This window comes from Mobula birostris, chromosome 5 (genome assembly GCF_030028105.1).
Source record: "Mobula birostris isolate sMobBir1 chromosome 5, sMobBir1.hap1, whole genome shotgun sequence".
Taxonomy (NCBI): domain Eukaryota; kingdom Metazoa; phylum Chordata; class Chondrichthyes; order Myliobatiformes; family Myliobatidae; genus Mobula; species Mobula birostris.
Window position 1 is genome coordinate 193,946,882 of NC_092374.1, and position 20,064 is coordinate 193,966,945.

General features: G+C 47.2%; 1 protein-coding gene across 10 annotated transcripts in view; it reads left to right on the forward strand.

The window, feature by feature from the left end:
* The window catches only part of LOC140198189 (discoidin domain-containing receptor 2-like), a 147,121-nt gene that overhangs the window by 114,572 nt on the left and 12,485 nt on the right, over positions 1 to 20,064 (forward strand). For 9 of the 10 annotated variants that reach the window (XM_072259201.1, XM_072259204.1, XM_072259208.1 and 6 more), the window contains exons 8-13: positions 3,223 to 3,469; positions 4,585 to 4,728; positions 10,293 to 10,462; positions 12,954 to 13,164; positions 15,394 to 15,501; positions 17,505 to 17,749. In XM_072259201.1, the coding sequence (XP_072115302.1) occupies positions 3,223 to 3,469; positions 4,585 to 4,728; positions 10,293 to 10,462; positions 12,954 to 13,164; positions 15,394 to 15,501; positions 17,505 to 17,749 (1,125 nt within the window). The remainder of the gene's footprint in view (positions 1 to 3,222; positions 3,470 to 4,584; positions 4,729 to 10,292; positions 10,463 to 12,953; positions 13,165 to 15,393; positions 15,502 to 17,504; positions 17,750 to 20,064) is intronic. The other variant, XM_072259210.1, reaches the window with a different exon arrangement.

A 20,064-nucleotide genomic window follows, 5' to 3' on the forward strand; every position in this document is an offset into this window, starting at 1 on the left:
CAGTCCTGTGCAGTAGCCCCCTGCCCCCCCCATACCAGACAGTGATGCAGCCTGTCAGAATGCTCTCCACAGTACATCTATAGATGTTTTTCAATGTATTTGTTGATATGCCAAATCTCTTCAAACTCCTAATGAAGTATAGCCACTGTCTTGCCTTCTTTATAACTACGTCAATACGTTGGGACCAGATTAGATCCTCAGAGATCTTGACACCCAGGAACTTGGAAACTGCTCACTCTCTCCACTTCTGATCTCTCTGAGGATTGGTATGTGTTCCTTCGTCTTGCCCTTCCTGAAGTCCACAATCAGCTCTTTTGTCTTAGTGATGTTGAGTGCCAGGTTGTTGCTGTGGCATCACTCCACTAGTTGGCATATCTCACTCCTGTACGCCCTCTCGTCATCACCTGGGATTCTACCGACAAAGTTTGTATCGTCAGCAAATTTATAAATGGTATTTGAGCTATGTGTAGCCACACACTCGTGTATATAGAGACTAGAGCAGTGGGCTAAGCACACACCCCTGAGGTGCGTCAGTTTTGATCGTCAGCGTGGAAGATATGTTATCACCAATCCACACAGATTGTGGTCTTCCTGTTAGGAAGTCAAGGATCCAATTGCAGAGGGAGGTACAGAGGCCCAGGTTCTGCAAATTCTCAATCAGGATTGTGGGAATGATGGTATTAAATGCTGAGCTATAGTCGATGAACAGCATCCTAACGTAGGTACTTGTGTTGTCCAGGTGGTCTAAGGCCGTGTGAAGAGCCATTGAGATTGTGCTTGCCATTGATCTATTGTGGCGTTAGGCAAATTATAATGGGTCCAGGTCCTTGCTGAGGCAGGAGTTCAGAATAGTCATGACCAACCTCTCAAAGCATTTTGTCACTGTCGATGTGCGTGCTACCGGGTGATAGTCATTAAGGCAGCCCACGTTATTATTCTTAGGCACTAGTATAAGGGCTGCCTTTTTGAAGCAAGTGGGAACTTCTGCCCATAGCAGTGAGAGATTGAAAATGTCCTTGAATACTCCAGCTAGTTAGTTGGCACAGGTTTTCAGAGCCTTACCAGTTACTCCATTGGGACCTTACACCTTGCGAGGGTTCACTCCCTTTAAAGACAGCCTAATATCGGCTTCTGAAACGGAGATCACAGAGTCATCAGGTGCAGCAGGTATCTTTACAGCTGTAGTTGTGTTCTCCCTTTCAAACCGGGTGTAGAAGCTGTTGAGTTCATCTGGTAGTGAAGCATCGCTGCCATTCATGCTATTGGGTTTCGCTTTGTAGGAAGTAATGTCCTGTAGACCCTGCCGGAGTTGGCATGTATCCGTGTTGTCTCCAACCTTGTTCAAAATTGTCTCTTTGCCCTTGAAATAGCCCTCCGCATATCATACCTAGTTTTCTGGTACAGACCCGGGTTGCCAGACTTGAATGCCACGGATCTAGCCTTCAGCAGGTGATGGCTTTTGGTTGGGGAATGTACATTAAGTCTTTGTAGGCATGCACTCATCCACGCAGGTTTTAATGAAATCAGTCACAACTGCAGCATACTCATCAGGTTCGAAGATGAATCCCTGAATACAGCCAGTCCCCCAATTCAAGGCAATTCTGTAGGTGCTCCTGTGCTTCCCTTGTCCATACCTTCTTGGTCCGCACTACTGGTGCTGCAGTCTTCAGTCTCTGCCTATACTCAGGGAGTAGAAATACAACCAGGTGATCAGACGTCCTGAAGTGAGGGCGTGGAGTAGCATGATAGGCATTCTTGATGGTGGTGTAACAATGGTCCAGTGTGTTGTTTCCTCTGGTATTGGAAGTGATTTGTTGATGGTAGTTGCTTAGTGATTTTTATTCAGACTGGCCTGGTTAAAACTTCCCAAAACGGTAGTGAGGGTGTTAGGGTGCGCTGTTTCGTGCATGTTGATCCCATTGCTCAGATCATCTAAAGCCTGCTTGACATTGGCCTGAAGTGGAATGTAAACTGCTACCAAAATCACCCCAGAGAACTCCCTTGGTAGGTAAAAAGGTGAGCAGAATTGGGACAGCATTGATATATTTGTGCATCAGGAAGAGTTGATCACGAGGCATACTCCTCTACCTCTGCTTTTGGGAGACTCTATATCGACCTATTCTGTCGGTGCATAGTAAACCTGTCGATCTGAATCGCTACATCCGGAACAGAAGGGGTTAACCAGGAAACAAAGGATGCATGCGGTCCTAATGTCCCCCTGATTCAGTACCCCAGCTCTGATTTTATCCACCAGAGATTACATTTGCCAGCAAGATAGTCGGTATAGGGAGTTTAAAAGATAATTCTTATCGCAGCATAACTTTTTTATGTATTGAAATGTACGGCTGCTGCAAAGCAACACATTTCACGACATGTGCCATTGATATGATATTAAACCTCATTCTGATTCGGGATTAGTGTAACTGAGTCGTTGATGGCCAGCATGGACACAATGGGCCAAAGGGCCTAATCTCTATTTCTCTATTACTCTGGAAAGATTTAGAAGCATCTGAATAATATGCACATAATTTTAAAAAAAAGTAAAAATGATCAGTAAGTAAAATCTATCAACAAACAAAATATCAAACCAAAATTTAATTTGGATAAGTTAACGCCAGGGAGCAGAGTGGTGCAGCTAGCACACAGTGACCCGGCCTTGATTCTCACCTCCAGCAGGGTCTGTGTGGAATTCGCATGTTAACCCTGTGACAGAGGGGTTCCCGCACACCCACCCCACTCCCCCACCTCTGGCACTCTGATCCCTCGCACGGCCCCGAGGCGTGCAGGCCAGTCCTTCACACAGGCCAGTGGGTTAATTAGCCCTGGTGTGTTAAATGGGTGGTAGAAGCTGGGGGAAGTTGATGGGAATGTAGGGGAGAATTTTTTTTTAAAAAGGGATTAGTGAAGGTTGTCAGGAATTCAGTGGGCCAAAGGGCATGTTGGCATGCTGTATGTGTCTGTGACAAAAACTTCAGAACTTTAGAACAGTACAGAACCAGAACAGGCTTATGATGTTATCCCATCTAACCTAATCCCTTCTGCCTACACAAGGTCCATATCTCTCCATTCCCTGCACTTTCTTAAGCCTATCTAAGCTGTTATTAAATGCCGCTATTGTTCTGCCTCCACTACCAGCACCTGCCACTCTCTGAATGTAAAGTAAAAACTTTTTTCTTTTTAAATCCTGCAATTAACCTCTCTCTGTCGGCGCTTCTTTCCCAGATCCATTGCAACAATATGTTCACCTACCACGTGAAGGTGTTCCGAAAGGTGGAATGCTTCTTCAAGCAGAGTGTGACTGGCTCCTGGGATCCGGGTCCTGTCAGCTACACCATGGTCCATGATGACAAGAACCCCAGCGCCCGCTTCGTCAAGGTGCCTCTAAACCAACGGGTTGGCCAGGTGGTGCGCTGCAACTTCTACTTCGCTGACGCCTGGATGATGTTCAGCGAGGTCACCTTCCGCCTGGGTAGGTATCTCCTGCGGCGCTGGGTGGGGGGACAGGACAGGAGGTGAGGCCCGGGCTAGACTGGGATTGACTGGTCGAGCCTGTTCTGCTAGTCGGTGAGCTCTCGGCTCACCCCTGATCTGTCTCGGGTATGAAAGTGGCAGGTGGAGCAAAGGTATCGGTTAACCAGACCCTGCCCTCAGCCTTCTCCCTAGTGTTGTCCCCGCGCCACACCATCAGATCCCTGAGCACTATTACTGTTGTGTTCAGCACCCCCCCCTCCCCACCTCCACAGTGCCTGTAGGCTGGGAAACCAAGTTGTAGCCGAGTCCCTGTTTCATTCTCCAGCACCTCTGGTAAAGTGGGGTTTGGACCTGAGATGAAGTTGCGGTGGGGGGGGGTTTAGTTTCCTCCTTCCACCCCTCACCCATCTGTCTGTGTCTGAGTGTGTGTATGTATGTGTCTCTGTGTCTGTCAGTGTGCCCTCTAAGCTGCACAGATGCGTGGTCGCGCAGTAACAGAAGTGCCCCTGTGCACATAGCCTTTGTTGCCACACAGCTGGAATATTCTTTTATATAATATTTTATTAAAGTACCAAGTAGTTTTCAGGCCATTTGTTTAAAAAAAAAATTCCTGCTCAGAGCAACGGTTGATCCATGCAGCTGTTTTAAAAAAAAATGAGAGGGAATATTGGTCTGTGTGTGTGCTGTGTGTGTCTCTGTGTCAGTGCGTCCATCCGAGATTCTGTGTGATTGTCCGTGTCTCTGTGTGTCTACCTGTGTTGCTGTGTCTGCAACCATTTGCTATGCTCCTTGCGGCTGTCTGAGTGAGTTTGCATCCTCTCCTGGCAACTCTCTGCAGTTTCCTCCCAGGTGCTCCAGTTTCCTCCCACATCTCAGAGATGTGTGACACGTGTGGGTTAATCAGCCACCGTGAATTGTCAACGTCGTGTTAGGGAGAAGTGGAATTGGTGGCAGTGGGGAAGGAGTGGATAAGAAATGGGAGAGTGAAGTGTGGGTTTGTGTAAATGCATGCTTCGTGGTCAGTAGCGAGTTGGTGGGCTGAAGGGACTTTGCATGCAGTGTGACTTACCTGCTCTTCCTCATGCCGTCCCTAACCTGTTTCTCTCTCCCTAGGCTCCAAAACCACAACTCCGCTCCACACGGATCTAAAGCCACGCGCTCCCGCCCCGCCAGAATTGGGAACCGTAATCCCACCAGCAAGACAGTCCACCGCCAATCACCGGGTGGATGCTATGATTCCAACCGTCAGTAACCTAGGTAATGCAAGTTTGGTAGCATAAGGGGCTGGGTGGACTTCCCTGTGTCTTCAGTCACATTTGGAATACAGTGCTGACTTGCGTTAGGAGTGTGGGGGATGACCAGCATTGTGCTGGTGACCCAGCCAGCCATCCCACCTTGCCCCATGGTCTGAGAGGCCTGTATTCAGTCACAAGGCCAAGTGGAAGCTGGCTTCCCTCAATCCCAAGTCACCACTGAGAAGAACAACCTCCTCCCCATCACTCTCCATCTGCCCATCACGCACTCCCTCCTCCCGCTGGGTCCCCTCCCCAACTGTTCCTATCTACCCTCCACACCTCTCTCCCTCATTTCCATTCTCCACCTTCCTCTCCATCAGAGTCCACCATCTTCAGCCATCTGTCACCTCCCAGCTTCCATCCTTACCTCCACCCTTCCCTCCTGCATCTGCCTATCGCCCCTGTTTACCCGGATCCACCTGTTAACTGCCCTCAGCCCTTTCCCATCACCTCTTTGCAATGGCTATCTCCCCTCTGCTCTTTCAGTCCAGGGTGAAAGCTTTTAAAACATAGAAACATAGAAAATAGGTGCAGGTGTAGGCCATTTGGCCCTTCAAGCCTGCACCGCCATTCAGTATGATCATGGCTGATCATCCAACTCAGAACCTTGTACCAGCCTTCCCTCCATACCCCCTGATCCCTTTAGCCACAAGGGCCTTATCTAACTCCTTCTTAAATATAGCCAATAAACTGGCCTCAACTGTTTCCTGTGGCAGAGAATTCCACAGATTCACCACTCTCTGAAGAAGTTTTTCCTCATCTTGGTCCTAAAAGGCTTCCCCTTTATCCTGAAACTGTGACCCCTCGTTCTGGACTTCCCCAACATCGGGAACAATCTTCCTGCATCTAGCCTGTCCAATCCCTTTCGGATTTTATACGTTTCAATCATATCCCCCCCTCAATCTTCTAAATTCCAACGAGTATAAGCCTAGTCAATCCAGTCTTCCATCATATGGAAGCCCTGCCATCCCAGGAATCAATCTGGTGAATCTTCTTTGTACTCCCTCTATGGTAAGAATGTCTTTCCTCAGATTACGGGACCAAAACTGCACACAGTACTGCAGGTGTGGTCTCACCAAGGCTTTGTACAACTGCAGTAGTACCTCCCTGCTCCTGTACTTGAATCCTCTTGCTATGAATGCCAGCATACCATTCGCCTTTTTCACCACCTGCTGTACCTGCATGCCCACTTTCAATGACTGGTGTATAATGACACCCAGGTCTCGTTGCACCTCCCCTTTTCGTAATCAGCCACCATTCAGATAATCCGTTTTCCTGTTCTTGCCACCAAAGTGGATAACCTCACATTTATCCACATTAAATTGCATCTGCCATGAATTTGCCCACTCACCCAACCTATCCAAGTCACCCTGCATCCTCTTAGCATCCTCCTCACAGCTATCACTGCCGCCCAGCTTTGTGTCATTCGCAAACTTGGAGATGCTGCATTTAATGCCCTCATCCAAGTCATTAATATATATTGCAAACAACTGGGGTCCCAGCACTGAGCCTTGCGGTACCCCACCAGTCACTGCCTGCCATTCTGAAAAGGTCCTGTTTATTCCCACTCTTTGCTTCCTGTCTGCCAACCAATTCTCCACCCACATCAATACCTTACCCTCAATACCGTGTGCTTTAAGTTTGCACACTAATCTCCTGTGTGGGACCTTGTCAAAAGCCTTTTGAAAATCCAAATATACCACATCCACTGGTTCTCCCCTATCCACTCTACTAGTTACATCCTCAAAAAATTCCATGAGATTCGTCAGACATGATTTTCCTTTCACAAATCCATGCTGACTTTGTCTGATGATTTCACCCAGGACGCCTGTTGTCTGTCCATTCCCTTTCACAGACCCTTCTTCACCTGCTGGCTCCCTCTAGTGGATTGCTTTTTGTTCAGATTCCAGCATCTGTAGTCTCTTGTCTCCACATGACAACGAAGGGTGACAACACTCACAGATACCCCAGAATTATATAACACCTTTTTGGAGTGTGTCCACAGGAAGTAGAGGTCACTGGAAGAGGTAATATAGTTACAAGCTTTTTTTTTGGGGGGGGGGGAATGGCAGCAAAAAGCATAGGAATTTAGAAATAACTAGACAACGGGGTGACCCGTTGGGGCACCCTTTGAGGGAAGGGTAGTGCAGTGTGATGTGACCAGAATGAACATTAAATTTTCCTGAATGCTATTGCTATCTCTTTGATTTGGAAATTAAAGAAGAAAAACTCAGCTTATTAAAGAAGAGAGACGCATAGCAAGACAAATATGTGAGCAGAATGAACATAAAATATCCATGAAGTAAATTTGAAGGAATCAGGCTTGCTGGGTTAGGTGTGGAATTAAGTGTCCGATGTAATAATGGATTTGGCCTTGAATAATCACAGGAGGATTCCATCGATTCCTAGTTGGAATGACTTCTTTGGCACCAAAGGATCTCATTTGGAAGAGGCAATTGTACTGTGTGATGTTTTTCCTGAACTTGTTTGCAATAGGTTCATCATTGTTGTACAAGTTCAGGAGTTCATTAGGTAGAGGCTGCAAATTGCCTGTCCTGACCTTTCCCTTCATACAGCAGAGATGTGCGGTTTCTCCAGTGAATAGGAATGCACGACTGTGAGGCCATACTCTTGTCATCGAACCAACATCAGCAGAAATGTTATGCCATGCGAGTCGTGCATTTTACCTTACTCTTTGTCGAGGTATTGTCATCAAAAGCGGCCATTGTCATCTTCAGCAACTCTCGCAATAATTACTCTGTACTGCATATTCTCGAGGTGATCTTTCCTTTTCTCCTCTGTCTCTTCCTCTCTCCTCCTCCTCTGCCTGTTTTTGTCATTCTGGAGACGTGCAGCCCTTTCATCTTTCGTCTCTTCATCTCTTCTACCATTTGTTCTTTCTCTCTGATCCTGGAGTCGTGCGGCCCTGGCCTGATCGGATTCTTGTTCTCTCCTCTGTCTGTGCCTATTGTCATTTTGGAGACGTGCATGCCTGTCCTCCTCTGTCTCGTCTTCTCTCATCTTTTTTTGTCCTGACTCTTTGATCCTGGAGTCGTGCAGCCCTGACCTCATCCGATTGTTGTTCTCTCCCTCTCCTTGCTGCTTCCCGACGACATTTGGTGTCATCGCTTGACCATAATGTCCCCCTTCTCTTTCCACGTGGCATAATTAGGCTATCCATATATATTTTACCCTAATGCTTGATAGAAGATAGGAAGCAGTAACACCAAAGCCTCCAAGCTGTGTGCGCATGCGTTGGGCTGTGGCGCCGCGGTCTCCGTGGAAGGTGGAATCGGCTCTGTGCGCATCGTGAGACGCTTCTGATGGTGGCCATGCGCACATGTCCGGCTGTGGTGTCGCGGTCTCCACGATGGCCGATCGGGTCTCGAGTGAAAGGCAGTCTGTTGATTTTTGGCGAATGAGCAATTTTATACGAAGATATAACCCTGAACTTTGCCTGCATTCTGTAAGTTAGCGCATTTTGATTCGATTTAGCCAAAAAAAAATGCCGCTGTAATGCACCGTTTGCGCTAATTGGAGGTCACAGACAGACCGAGCATGAGAGTTTTAGTAGTATATAGATAAGAGTTATAGATCGAGTGGATAGCCAGGAACTTTTTCCCAAGGCGGTAACTGCTGAAGCAAGGTGGTATAACTGAAGTGTTGGGAGGAAAGTGTAGGTGAGATGTCAGAGATGTTTTCTTCATAACACAGAGAGAGGTGGGTGCGCAGAACACCCTGCCGGGGTGGTGATAGGAGCAAATACATTAGGGACACTTAAGGGACTCTTGGGCACATGGATGAAAGATAAAAGGAGGGCTATGAGGGAGGGAAGAGTTAGATTAATCTTGGAGTAGGTTAAAGGATTGGCACAACATTGTGGGCCAAAGAGCCTGCATTGTGCTGTACTGCTCTACATAACAGAACACAGAAGAGTACAGCACAGGAATAGGCCTTTCGGCCCATAATGTTTCACCAAACCAATTAAATAAGTTATCAAATGGCTAACTAAACTAATCCCCATTGCCTGAACAATGTCCATATCCTTCCATTTCCCACAAATTCATGTACCTATCTAAAAGTCACTGGAAAGTCTCTAATGCAGGGGTTCCCAACTTTTTTATGCCAAGGAGCCTACCGTTAAGCAAGCGGTCAATGGAGGCAAATTTATGACCCCCCACCCCGCCCCCCGCTCTAATGTATGTGCCTCTTGCACCACTCCAGGCACCCAGCACACTCTGTGTAAATAAATACACCCCCTTTAAAATTACTCCCCCTCACCTTAAGTGCATGCTCTATTCTCTGCCCTAGACGGGTGTGAGGCTGAATAAAACTGTTCATTTAAAGAGGAAGTCAGAATCAGGTTTAAGATCACTGACGGGTGTCATGAAGTTTGTGGTTTTGTGGCAACATTACAGTGCAACACATTAACAAATTACGATAAGTTACAAAAAAAATAGTGCAAAGGAGGAAGCAATCTAATGATGGAGGGAAAGAAGCTGTTCTTAAAATGTTGACAGAAAGAGGATAAACTTTGGGAAACTGTTGGCAATGAGGTCAGGAGAGTGACAGAGGCGAGGAGATAAGGCCTGTGGTCGAACTGCCATGATCCTAGTGACTGACAGGACAGCCTTAAGAGGCTAAATGGCTGAACCCTGCTCCTATGGTGTTTGTATAGATTTCAAGGAAACAAACAGGAGCAGGAGTTGGTCATCTGGCCCATCGAGCCTGCTCCGCCAGTCAAAAAGATCCTGCCTTTTCCCCAGAACCCTTAATTCTCCTGCTCTGCAAATTTCTGTCTAACTGTGTCTTAAATATATTTGATGAGTCGCTTCTATAGAGATTTCCACAGATTCACTACTCTTTGGGAAAAGCAGTTTCTCTTCATCTCCATCCTAAACCTACTCCCACAAATCTTGAGGCTATGTTCTAGTCTCACCTACCAGTGGAAACAGCTTTCCTGCCTCTTTGTTCTCTATCCCTTTCATAATGTTATATATCACTATAAGATGGAAGCTTTAGAGAGGGTGCAGAGGAGATTTACCAGGATGCTCACTGGATTAGAGAGCGTGACTTCTGAGGATAAGCTGAGTGAAATAGGGCTTTTGGCTTTGGAGCAAAAGAGAATGAGAGGCTACTTGATGGCTGTGTATGAGATGATAAGAGGCATTGATAGAAAACATACTCAGCACCTTTTTCCCAGGATGGAAGTGGCTAATATGTGAGGACATAATTTTAAGGTGATTGGAAGAACGTATAGGAGGGATATCAGAGGTAGGTTTTTATACAGAGAGTAGTGGGTGTGTGGAACGCACTGCCAGGGTCGTGGAAGAGCAGATACATTAGAGCATTAGGAATACTTACGAGGCATATGGATGGAAGAAAAATGGAAGGTTATGTGAGAGGGAAACTTGGAATAGATTGAAAGGTCAGCACAACATTGTGGACCGAATGGCCTGTACTGTGCTGTACTGTTCTATGTTCTAAAGTTTTCTAACATGCTGCTTTCTCTTGCCACCCTCCCAGACATAGATTCATCGGTGAACATATCCCCGGATTCTGGCCGCCCTGTCGCCAAGGCCGACCACAGCAACACCTCCATGCTGATTGGTTGCCTGGTGGCCATCATCCTCCTTCTCCTAATTGTCATCTTCATCATCCTGTGGCGGCAATACTGGAAGAAGATTCTTGGGAAGGTAGGTCGGAGGCCTTGGCTGTCGTGAGAGGGGCGGAGGAGATCAACGGGAGCTGTGGACATTGTGGCGAGGCAAGGGTTAAGATAGTGTCCAGGCAAGTATAGTTTGCAAATAGTGTGCAGTCTTTGATAGTTGTTTCATATAGTGGGGGAGTATAGGATCAGAGAGCACAGCCTCAGAATAGAGGTGCGTCCCTTTAGAACAGAGATGAGGAGGAAATTCTTTGGCCAGTGGGTGGTGAATCTTTGGAATTCTTACCACAGATGGCTGTAGAGATTAAGCCATTGGGCATATTTAAGGTGGAGTTTGACAGGTTCTTGTTTAGTAAGGATGTCAAAGGTAATCGCGGGGGGGGCGGGGGAAGGCCGGAGAATGGGATTGAGAGGGATAATAAATCACCCCTGATGGCAGACTCGATGGGCCAAATGGCCTAATTCTGCTTCTATGTCTTAGCATTTTAATCAGCACAGACAAGAAAGGTCTTTGAAGAGCATAGCTTCGCTTTTCACAACAGGGTACTGGAACCATTCCATATACAGAGTTGAGATGAGGATTAAACGGAAAGATGCAAATACCCACCACCAAAGGACAATTACTTTACTAACTTGAGAGTAGTATTATCGGTTGTCAACTTGTAGTTTCTGTTGGCTTTTAACACCTGTGTTGTGAATGGTGATAGATCTTGCAAGCAAGGGATGTGAATGTACACAGTTTACCAAATGGTCAATATCTATAATTGCTAGTCAATTCCGTATGGAAATAGCATTTTCTCTGTTTAGACTTCAGAACAGTGTGGTGACAGGGGCCATGCTTTTTCCTTGTTCGTTCAGTCGTTATGTGTCGTGTACGTAGGCGATTATGGTCTTTCTATGACCGTGCCTGTTCTTGGCAAATTTTTCTACAGAAGTGGTTTGCCATTGCCTTCCTCTGAGCCGTGTATTTACAAGATGAGTAACCCCAGCCATTATCAATACTCCTCAGAGACTGTCTGCCTGACATCAGTGGTTGCATAAGCAGGACTTGTGATAATGCACCAGCTGATCTTAATTCCATCCAGCACCTGCTCCCCATGGCTTCACGTGACCCTGATCTGAGGGCTCCACCTTGTACAGCAGGTACTACACCTTGCCCAAGGGTGACCTGCAGCGAGCAGAGGGAAGGAGCACCTTGCACCTCCATTGGTAGAGACTCATCTCCACCCCATCACCCTTGTGCACAAGCAAATAAAGTGTGATTGAGGAACGAGTGTGAGTTGTCAGAGTCTAGTTAACCGGCTACGACAGAGCCACCTGATGGTAGCTGTGAGAAGATAGCATGGCTCGGGTGATGGGGACCTTCGATGAAAGATGCCTGCTTGAGGCAGCCCCTCCTGTTGATACTACCGATGGAGGAGAGGGCTGTGCCTGCGATGGACTGAGTGGAATTCACTACTCTCCGCAGTGTTTAATGTTCCTGTGCATCTGAGTCAGATTCCGATCTCTTATCGCTGATATGTGGTAAATTTTTTTTTTGTTTCATGGCAGCTATACAGTGCAATACATAAATTACTGTAAATTACAAGGATAGATAAAAAAAACAACTGGTGCAAAAAAAAGAGCGAAATTGTGAGGTAGTGTTCATGGACCGTTCAGAAATCTTACAGCGGAGGGGGAGAAGCTGTTCCTAAAACGTTGAGCGTGTGTCTTCAGGCCCCTGTACCTCCTCCCTGATGGTAGTAATGAGAAAAGGGCATGTTTCTGCCGGTGAGAGTCCTTCATGATGGATGCTGCCACCTTGAGTTACCACTTTCTGAAGAGGCTTTCGATGGCGGGGAAGCTGTTGCCCATGATGCTGCTAGCTGAGTCTACAACCCTTTGCAGCTTTTTCTGATCCTCTGCATTGGAGCCTCCATCCCTGGCAGGGTTGCATCCAGTCAGAATGCTCTCCTCGGTGCACCTATAGAGATTTGTTGGAGTCTTTGGTGACATACCAAATCTCCTCAAACTCCTAATGAAGTATAGCTGTTTGCATACTTTCTTTGTAATTGCATCAATATGAATCTGCTGTATTGTAGCAGCTGTACCAGACCATGAGCGCAACCAGTCACGATACTTTCAACTGTGCATCTTTAAATGATAGAGTGTCCAGTCACAAGCCGAATCCCTTGAATCTTATGTGGAAGCAGAGACATTGACACACCATCTTTGTAATTGCATCTATGTGCTGGGACCAGGACAGACCAATTTGCATGTTAATACCCAGGAATTTAAAGCTGCTGACCCTCTCCTCTGCCAATTCCCTCGATGCAGACTTGGCCATTGGCCCTCCTTCCCCTTGAAGTCGATACTCAGTCCTTATCGAGTGTTTGGATAATGAGGAGGGTGGGAACTGGGCTAGTGGGGAGTGGCAAGGGGAAACAGGGCAGTTTGTCTGGGTGGGAGAGGAGAAGGGATAAGGTCTTCCTCCGTTAAATCTGGCCATTCCTCCCCCTCAATGCCCCCTCACCCCCAAGGCTCAGCGGCGGATCTCAGACGGGGACTTGACCGTGAGGCTCTCCACTCCCGGTGACACCATCGTCATCAACAACACCCAGACCAGCGGGGCCACCAGCCGCCACTCCAACCTGTACGAGCGCATCAGTTCCGGGGAGCTGGAATACCAGGAGCCCAGCAGACTGCGGATGAAACTGCCGGATCTGCCGCAGGGAGCCGCTGATGGAGACGGTGAGCTGCGGAGGCGGGGTTGATGTGGGTGAGGGGATGTGGTGGGGGAAGGTAGCTCATTAGCCGAATCCATGTGGAAGGAGGGGCATACCCCCCCCATTAGGGAAAGCAGCAGAGAGGGGTCCGCGGCTGGTTGACACGTTTTGGATGGAGTTGGTCGAGGATCCCTGAAGACCACATCTCTTCCCCTCCGCCCCTCCAACCACCACTGCCACCTTGCTAGGGTTATCCAGAGGCAACACAAATTATGGGGCATAAGCATGGAACAGTGCAGGTTGGGGAGCAGACCCTTCGACTCGCCAAATTATACCACTGCCCATCGGTCTGCACTTCACAATCAGGTTTACTATCACCAACATACGTCACGAAGTTTGTTGTTTCCTTGGCAGCAGTAGAATGCACGACATAAAAAAAAAATTATTGCAAGGTTCAATAAAAATGGAGCGCGTTAATAGTGCAGAAGAGTGAGATAATGTTCATGGGCTCATTGTCCATTCAGAAATCTGATGACAGGGGAAGAAGCAGGTCCTGAAACATTGACTGTGGGACTTCAGGCTCCTGTACCTGCTCCCCGATGGTAGTACTGATAAGAGGGCATCTCCTGGATGGTGAGGGTCCATAATAGAACATAGAACAGTACAGGCCCTTCAGCCCACAATGTTGTGCCGACCTTTTAACCTACTCCAAGAGCAAACATAGAACATAGAAACATACAACTCAATCTAATGCTTTCTTGAGGCACTGCCTTTCGAAGTCATTGGTGGGGAGGCCAGTGCCTGTGATGGAGGTGACAGTCTACATCCACGTTCCCCTGTTCCCAGTAATATTCATGTGTCCGACTAACAGCCATAATGCCATTGTTGTATCTGCCTCCATACAGCCCGTTGCAGCCATCTACCACTCTCTGTGTAAATAGAAACTTTGCCACACTTAACTCCTTTCAACTCCACGCCCCCCCAGCACTTCCTCTCATACTTGAAGTTTCTTTCCTGCGCATTTAAAAAAAAAAAAAAAATCTGGACTTGTCTACTTGAACTCCAATAATCCAGCATCTAATTGTATAAATTCATCAGTCCGGAATAGGAGCCAGGGACTTCTGGACTGTGCCTGAAACTGGGAGGGGTAGGAGGGTTTGTGGTGTAGATGGGTTTTCATATCACATGCAGTAAACCTCCGAAAGCTGTTGTCTTCAGGGACTCAGATGGAGCAGCATATTTTCTGGACTGTGGTCCACGCACACGTTAATCTTCCCTTTTTCCTCTTTAACATATTTTACAATGGTGCAATAAATTTTCTGGTGAAGCCAGAAAGTTTTGACAGGAGCAAGAAATAATAGATGTTCTGCAAATCCCAGCTGCACTCTGCACTCTCACACACCAGTCCCACAGTCTGCTGCACACCCAAATTGCACTCGTGATTCCACCACCTCCTACCACCCCCTCCCCACTCACAGCCCAAATTAATGAGTGAACCGGATGCCGGGCGATCAGTTGTGAACAATACCTGCCGTATTATAAGCGGTTTAATTTATTTATTTCTCAGCCAATCTCACATTTCTCCTGACATAGGTTCTCGACTCAATACGTCAAATGTTCCTGTCCCCCTCTAAAGATACTGTTTAACCTGATGAGTATCTCCAGCAGATTTTAAAACCCAGAATTAAACCATGTTAGTCATGATGCTCAACAGATAGTGGGGTGGGTAAGGAAAGGGAATGTTTATCTCGTTTGGTTCAGCGTTGGATATAGGGAGCATCAGGCCAATGTCATTGGATGCTGGAACCTTATCTCCTCAACCAGTAGATGTACCGTCCAGTCAATGTTCAGAGATGGTACTGATTGGCAGGTGTCTGGGGGAGGAGATAGAAAGGGGAAACTCTTTCTCTTCTGCAAGCGGATTGGTTCTGCTTCTCAATTTGAGCTGTGTGACTCTTCTCCATTTCTGGGCCAATGACATGCCACCTACTACAATCCCTTTCCTAGAACCACCATGTTAGGTGCAATGTGATTGGATGAGGTCACCTCGAGGAAAGGTTTGAGATGCCCAACAGGCGGTGGGGAGGTGGGTGGAGGCTGCGTAAGTGGCACCAGAGGCTTCGCCCCAAGTATTGTGTTGTCCACCCCCTGCCCCTCCCCTCTCCCCCCTCGTTTGTTTCCCCTTCTGTCTTGTTGCTCCTCCTTCCACCCTCGTTGTTCATCCACCCTTGTTGTGTTCCCTCCTCTCCGACAGCTCTCCTGTTAAACAACCCAGCCTATCACCTCTTACTCTCTGCAAACCCTCACCCGATTGGAGGCCCTGGCTGCTCTAAGGACCAGCTTAAGCCAATCAACACAGATGGTAAGGACCTCGCCAAATCGGACTGGTAGTTGGGTTGAGTCGGGCTGGGGATGGTACAAGGGGTGGAATAGGGAGGGGTGGGAGGGGAATGGATGGAGGGGGTCTAGATCAAAGTTGTGAGCAGCCAGTGGAAAGCTCAAATTTCCTACTGACAACTAGGGTGCGGTCATGGAGCAGAGGTTAATTTGCTGGTCTGGTCCTCTGAGCAAACAATTCAGAGACCCAAGTTCAACTCTCACCACTGCAGATGTGGAGTTTAAATCTCGTTAATAATAGGGGATTTGGGGAAAACGCCGAGCCTTAGTAACTAAGACCACAACAGCTGCTGGATTGTGTGTGGGTGTGGACTCCAAGGCTATTCAGTCCCTCCCTCATCAAATTGTATTAGCTGTTTGGTGATGTGAGTGGGAACAGGAAAGCAGCTATATGAATACATTTCCTTCTTCCCGGCACCACGCTGGCTTGACCTTTGCCGTGGGAGACCATCTTAGTTGATTGATTAGAAGCCGTTCCCACTGTGGAGTGGCAAATCTTCAAGGAGCCAGGGTGGAGAAGGGGAAGGAGGCAGTATTAGATAACGGGCTGAACAGCCTCATCTCTGCACTAGCCTGTTCAGGATAACCCCAGCAGAGAAAATCTGGATTGAAACACTGTCTTCCGATGGCCCTGGACTTGACCAGTGCCGGACCATGGAAATTTCCTCTGAACAGGAGAACAGGTCCTTGAGCGTACACGCTGCCCATGTCACGTTAGAGTCCATGAACCCTAAGTTTCTGTAAGTCGGAACCACTGTTGGCTGAGATTGCAAAAATCACACTGATAGATTAGTTAGCTCCTGGTAGATGCTAGTTCACGGTACGGAATCAGGCCTTTTGGCCTGAGGTCTCTACGTTGACCAGGATGTTCCATCCAGGCTAGTCCCCATTTCCCAGCATTTGCCCCATAATCTTCTAAATCGTTTCTGTCCAAGTATCTTTTCAACTGTCTTTTCAAAGTTGTTACTGTACCTCTCAACCACCTCCTCCGGCAGCTCGCTCCATATATTTAAAAACAAATTTGCCTCAAGTTCTATTAAATCTCTCCCTTCTCGTCTTAAACCTGTGCTCTTACTTGTTGATTCTTCAAAACCTGGGGAAAAACAGTGCACTCACCCCATCAATGCCCTCATAATTTTATACACCTTTATTTCTAACTTGGGTCTTAGAATTGACTCCTTAAAACTTTAAGGTGTTCGGAGGAAGGTGCAGAGATAGTGTCAGAGGTATGTTTTTTACGCGGTGAATTGTAGGTGCGTTGAACACCCTGCCAGGGAAGGTGGTTGAGGCAGGTCCAAATAGCCAGTTCTGTTCTATGCTCTAAAGAAGATCTGTGCTACAGATTTGAAATGGGCTAGACTAGGAGTGGAATCTTTTTGGAGTGTGTACCCAAATTGGCAATAATCTTTAAAAAGAAATTCTCACATGTCATGGTGATTATTTTTTTTTCTTTTCTGAAAAATGATCAAAAAGGAAAGGAGCACATTCTAGCCATGATTCTTTAACGTGTTCTCCATCACAGAGTCATTTGCTGTATTTTTACCAGTAAGGGTAATCATTATGTATCTTTTTATTATGGGTCTGTTTTGAAGAATCAAGGGGTGGCAGGGGATGCAAAGTCCCTACAAAATTTTTGCATGTGCTATCTTGGGCACATGTGCCAGAGGTTCACTGCCCCTTGGCTACATCACAAGAGCTGTCACCAGTAAGTTTCAGATTGTTGTCCTCTCTGTGCCGAGTATGTAAGATGGATGCAGTAGGATCATTCCCCTCGACCAACATCACCCAAATCGCCGCCATCTTACTGTGGACTCTTGCTGTGCATGATTTGGCCACTGGGTATGCAACTTCATAGGGGTACTATGTTTTTACCAGAGCAATAAAGTGTGTCCTGTATGAACGTGGATTTGCCTATGTCCCAGTCCAGGCTGCCCATGACTCCTGATCCCTTTGCTTTCTCATTCCCAGCATGCAATGGGGAGTACGCGGAGCCTGACCTCACCAAGATGGCCGTTCAGACGGGCTTCCCCAACAGCGTGCCCCACTACGCCGAGGCTGACATCATCAACCTGCAAGGAGTGACCGGAAATAACACGTATGCCGTCCCTGCTATCGCCATCGACATGCTGGCTGGAAAGGAGGTCACTGTTGGCGAGTTCCCACGGCAACGCCTTGTCTTCCGGGAGAAGCTGGGGGAGGGCCAGTTTGGGGAGGTAAGTGGATAAAGGAGGAAGGGGGGCACGTAGAAGAGGTGGGACTGTTGGGGCAGCACTGTACTCAATTGTTGCATATAAAGTCTGAGTTCACTGCAGAGCTTTCAGAACGTGACAGAGTCTTGGGATTTCTAGTGCAGGATTCCCTGAAGGTTAACTTGTAAGTCGATACAAATAACAAAGTTGTTTGCTCCGTTAAGGATAAAAAGAGAGTAAGAGGTGGGGAGTTCCTTAAGTTGTCATAGTCATACTTTATTGATCCCGGGGGAAATTGGTTTTCATTACAGTTGCACCATAAATAATAAATAGTAATAGAACCATAAATAGTTTAATAGTAATATGTAAATTATGCCAGTAAATTATGAAATAAGTCCAGGACTAGCCTATTGGCTCAGGGTGTCTGACCCTCCAAGGGAGGAGTTGTAAAGTTTGATGGCTACAGGCAGGAATGACTTCCTATGACGCTCTGTGCTGCATCTCGGAGGAATGAGTCTCTGGCTGATTGTACTCCTGTGCCCACCCAGTACATTAAGTAGTGGGTGGGAGACATTGACCAAGATGGCATGCAACTTAGACAGCATCCTCTTTTTAGACACCACCGTGAGAGAGTCCAGTTCCATCCCCACAACATCACTGGCCTTACGAATGAGTTTGTTGATTCTGTTGGTGTCTGCTACCCTCAGCCTGCTGCCCCAGCACACAACAGCAAACATGATAGCACTGGCCACCACAGACTCGTAGAACATCCTCAGCATCGTCTGGCAGATGTTAAAAGACCTCCATCTCCTCAGGAAATAGAGATGGCTCTGACCCTTCTTGTAGACAGCCTCAGTGTTCTTTGACCAGTCCAGTTTATTGTCAATTCGTATCCCCAGGTATTTGTAATCCTCCATCATGTCCACACTGACCCCCTGGATGGAAACAGGGGTCACCGGTACCTTAGCTCTCCTCAGGTCTACCACCAGCTCCTTAGTCTTTTTCACATTAAGCTGCAGATAATTCTGCTCACACCATGTGACAAAGTTTCCTACCATAGCCCTGTATTCAGCCTCATCTCCCTTGCTGATGCATCCAACTATGGCAGAGTCACCCGAAAACTTCTGAAGATGACAAGACTCTGTGCAGTAGTTGAAGTCCGAGGTGTAAATGGTGAAGAGAAAGGGAGACAAGACAGTCCCGTGTGGAGCCCCAGTGCTGCTGATCACTCTGTCGGACACACAGTGTTGCAAGCACACGTACTGTGGTCTGCCAGTCAGGTAATCAAGAATCCATGACACTAGGAAAGCATCCACCTGCATCGCTGTCAGCTTCTCCCCCAGCAGAGCAGGGCGGATGGTGTTGAACGCACTGGAGAAGTCAAAAAACATGACCCTCACAGTGCTCGCTGGCTTGTCCAGGTGGGCGTAGACACAGTTCAGCAGGTAGATGATGACATCCTCAACTCCTGGTCGGGGCTGGTAGGTGAACTGGAGAGGATCTAAGTGTGGCCTGACCATAGGCTGGAACAGCTCCAGAACAATGCATCTATTTTAATGCACGGAGCATTGTAAGAAAGCTGGATGAGCTTAGAGCATGGATTGATACCTGGAAATATGATGTTGTAGGTATTCGTGAAACGTGGTTGCAGGAGGAGTGTGATTGGCAACTAAATATTCCAGGATTTTGTTGCTTCAGGTGTGATAGAATAGGAGGAGCAAGAGGGGGAGGTGTTGCATTGCTTGTCAGAGAAAATATAACAGTGGTCCTCTGGCAGGATAGATTAGTGGACTCGTCCAGGGAGGCTATTTGGGTGGAATTGAGGAATAGGAAAGGTGTAGTGACGCTTATGGGAGTGTATTATAGACCACCTAATGGGGACCGAGAACTGGAGAAGCAAATTTGTAAGGAGATGGCAGATATTTGTAGTAAGCACAAGGTTGTGATTGTGGGCGATTTTAATTTTCCACACATGGACTGGGAAGCCCATTCTGTAAAAGGGCTGGATGGTTTGGAGTTTGTCAAATGTGTGCAAGATAGTTTTTTGCAGCAATACATAGAGGTACCAACTAGAGAAGGGGTGGTGTTGGATCTCCTGTTAGGGAATGAGATAGGACAGGTGATGGAGGTATATGTTGGGAATGTCAATAAAATTGAGAGAGTACAGAGGAGGTTTACTAAAATGTTGCCTGGGTTTCACCTCCTAAGTTACAGAGAAAGGTTGAACAAATTAGGTCTTTATTCTTTTGAGCGTAGAAGGTCGAGAGGGGACTTGATAGAGGTGTTTAAAATTATGAGGGGGATTGATAGAGTTGACGTGGATAGGCTTTTTCCATTGA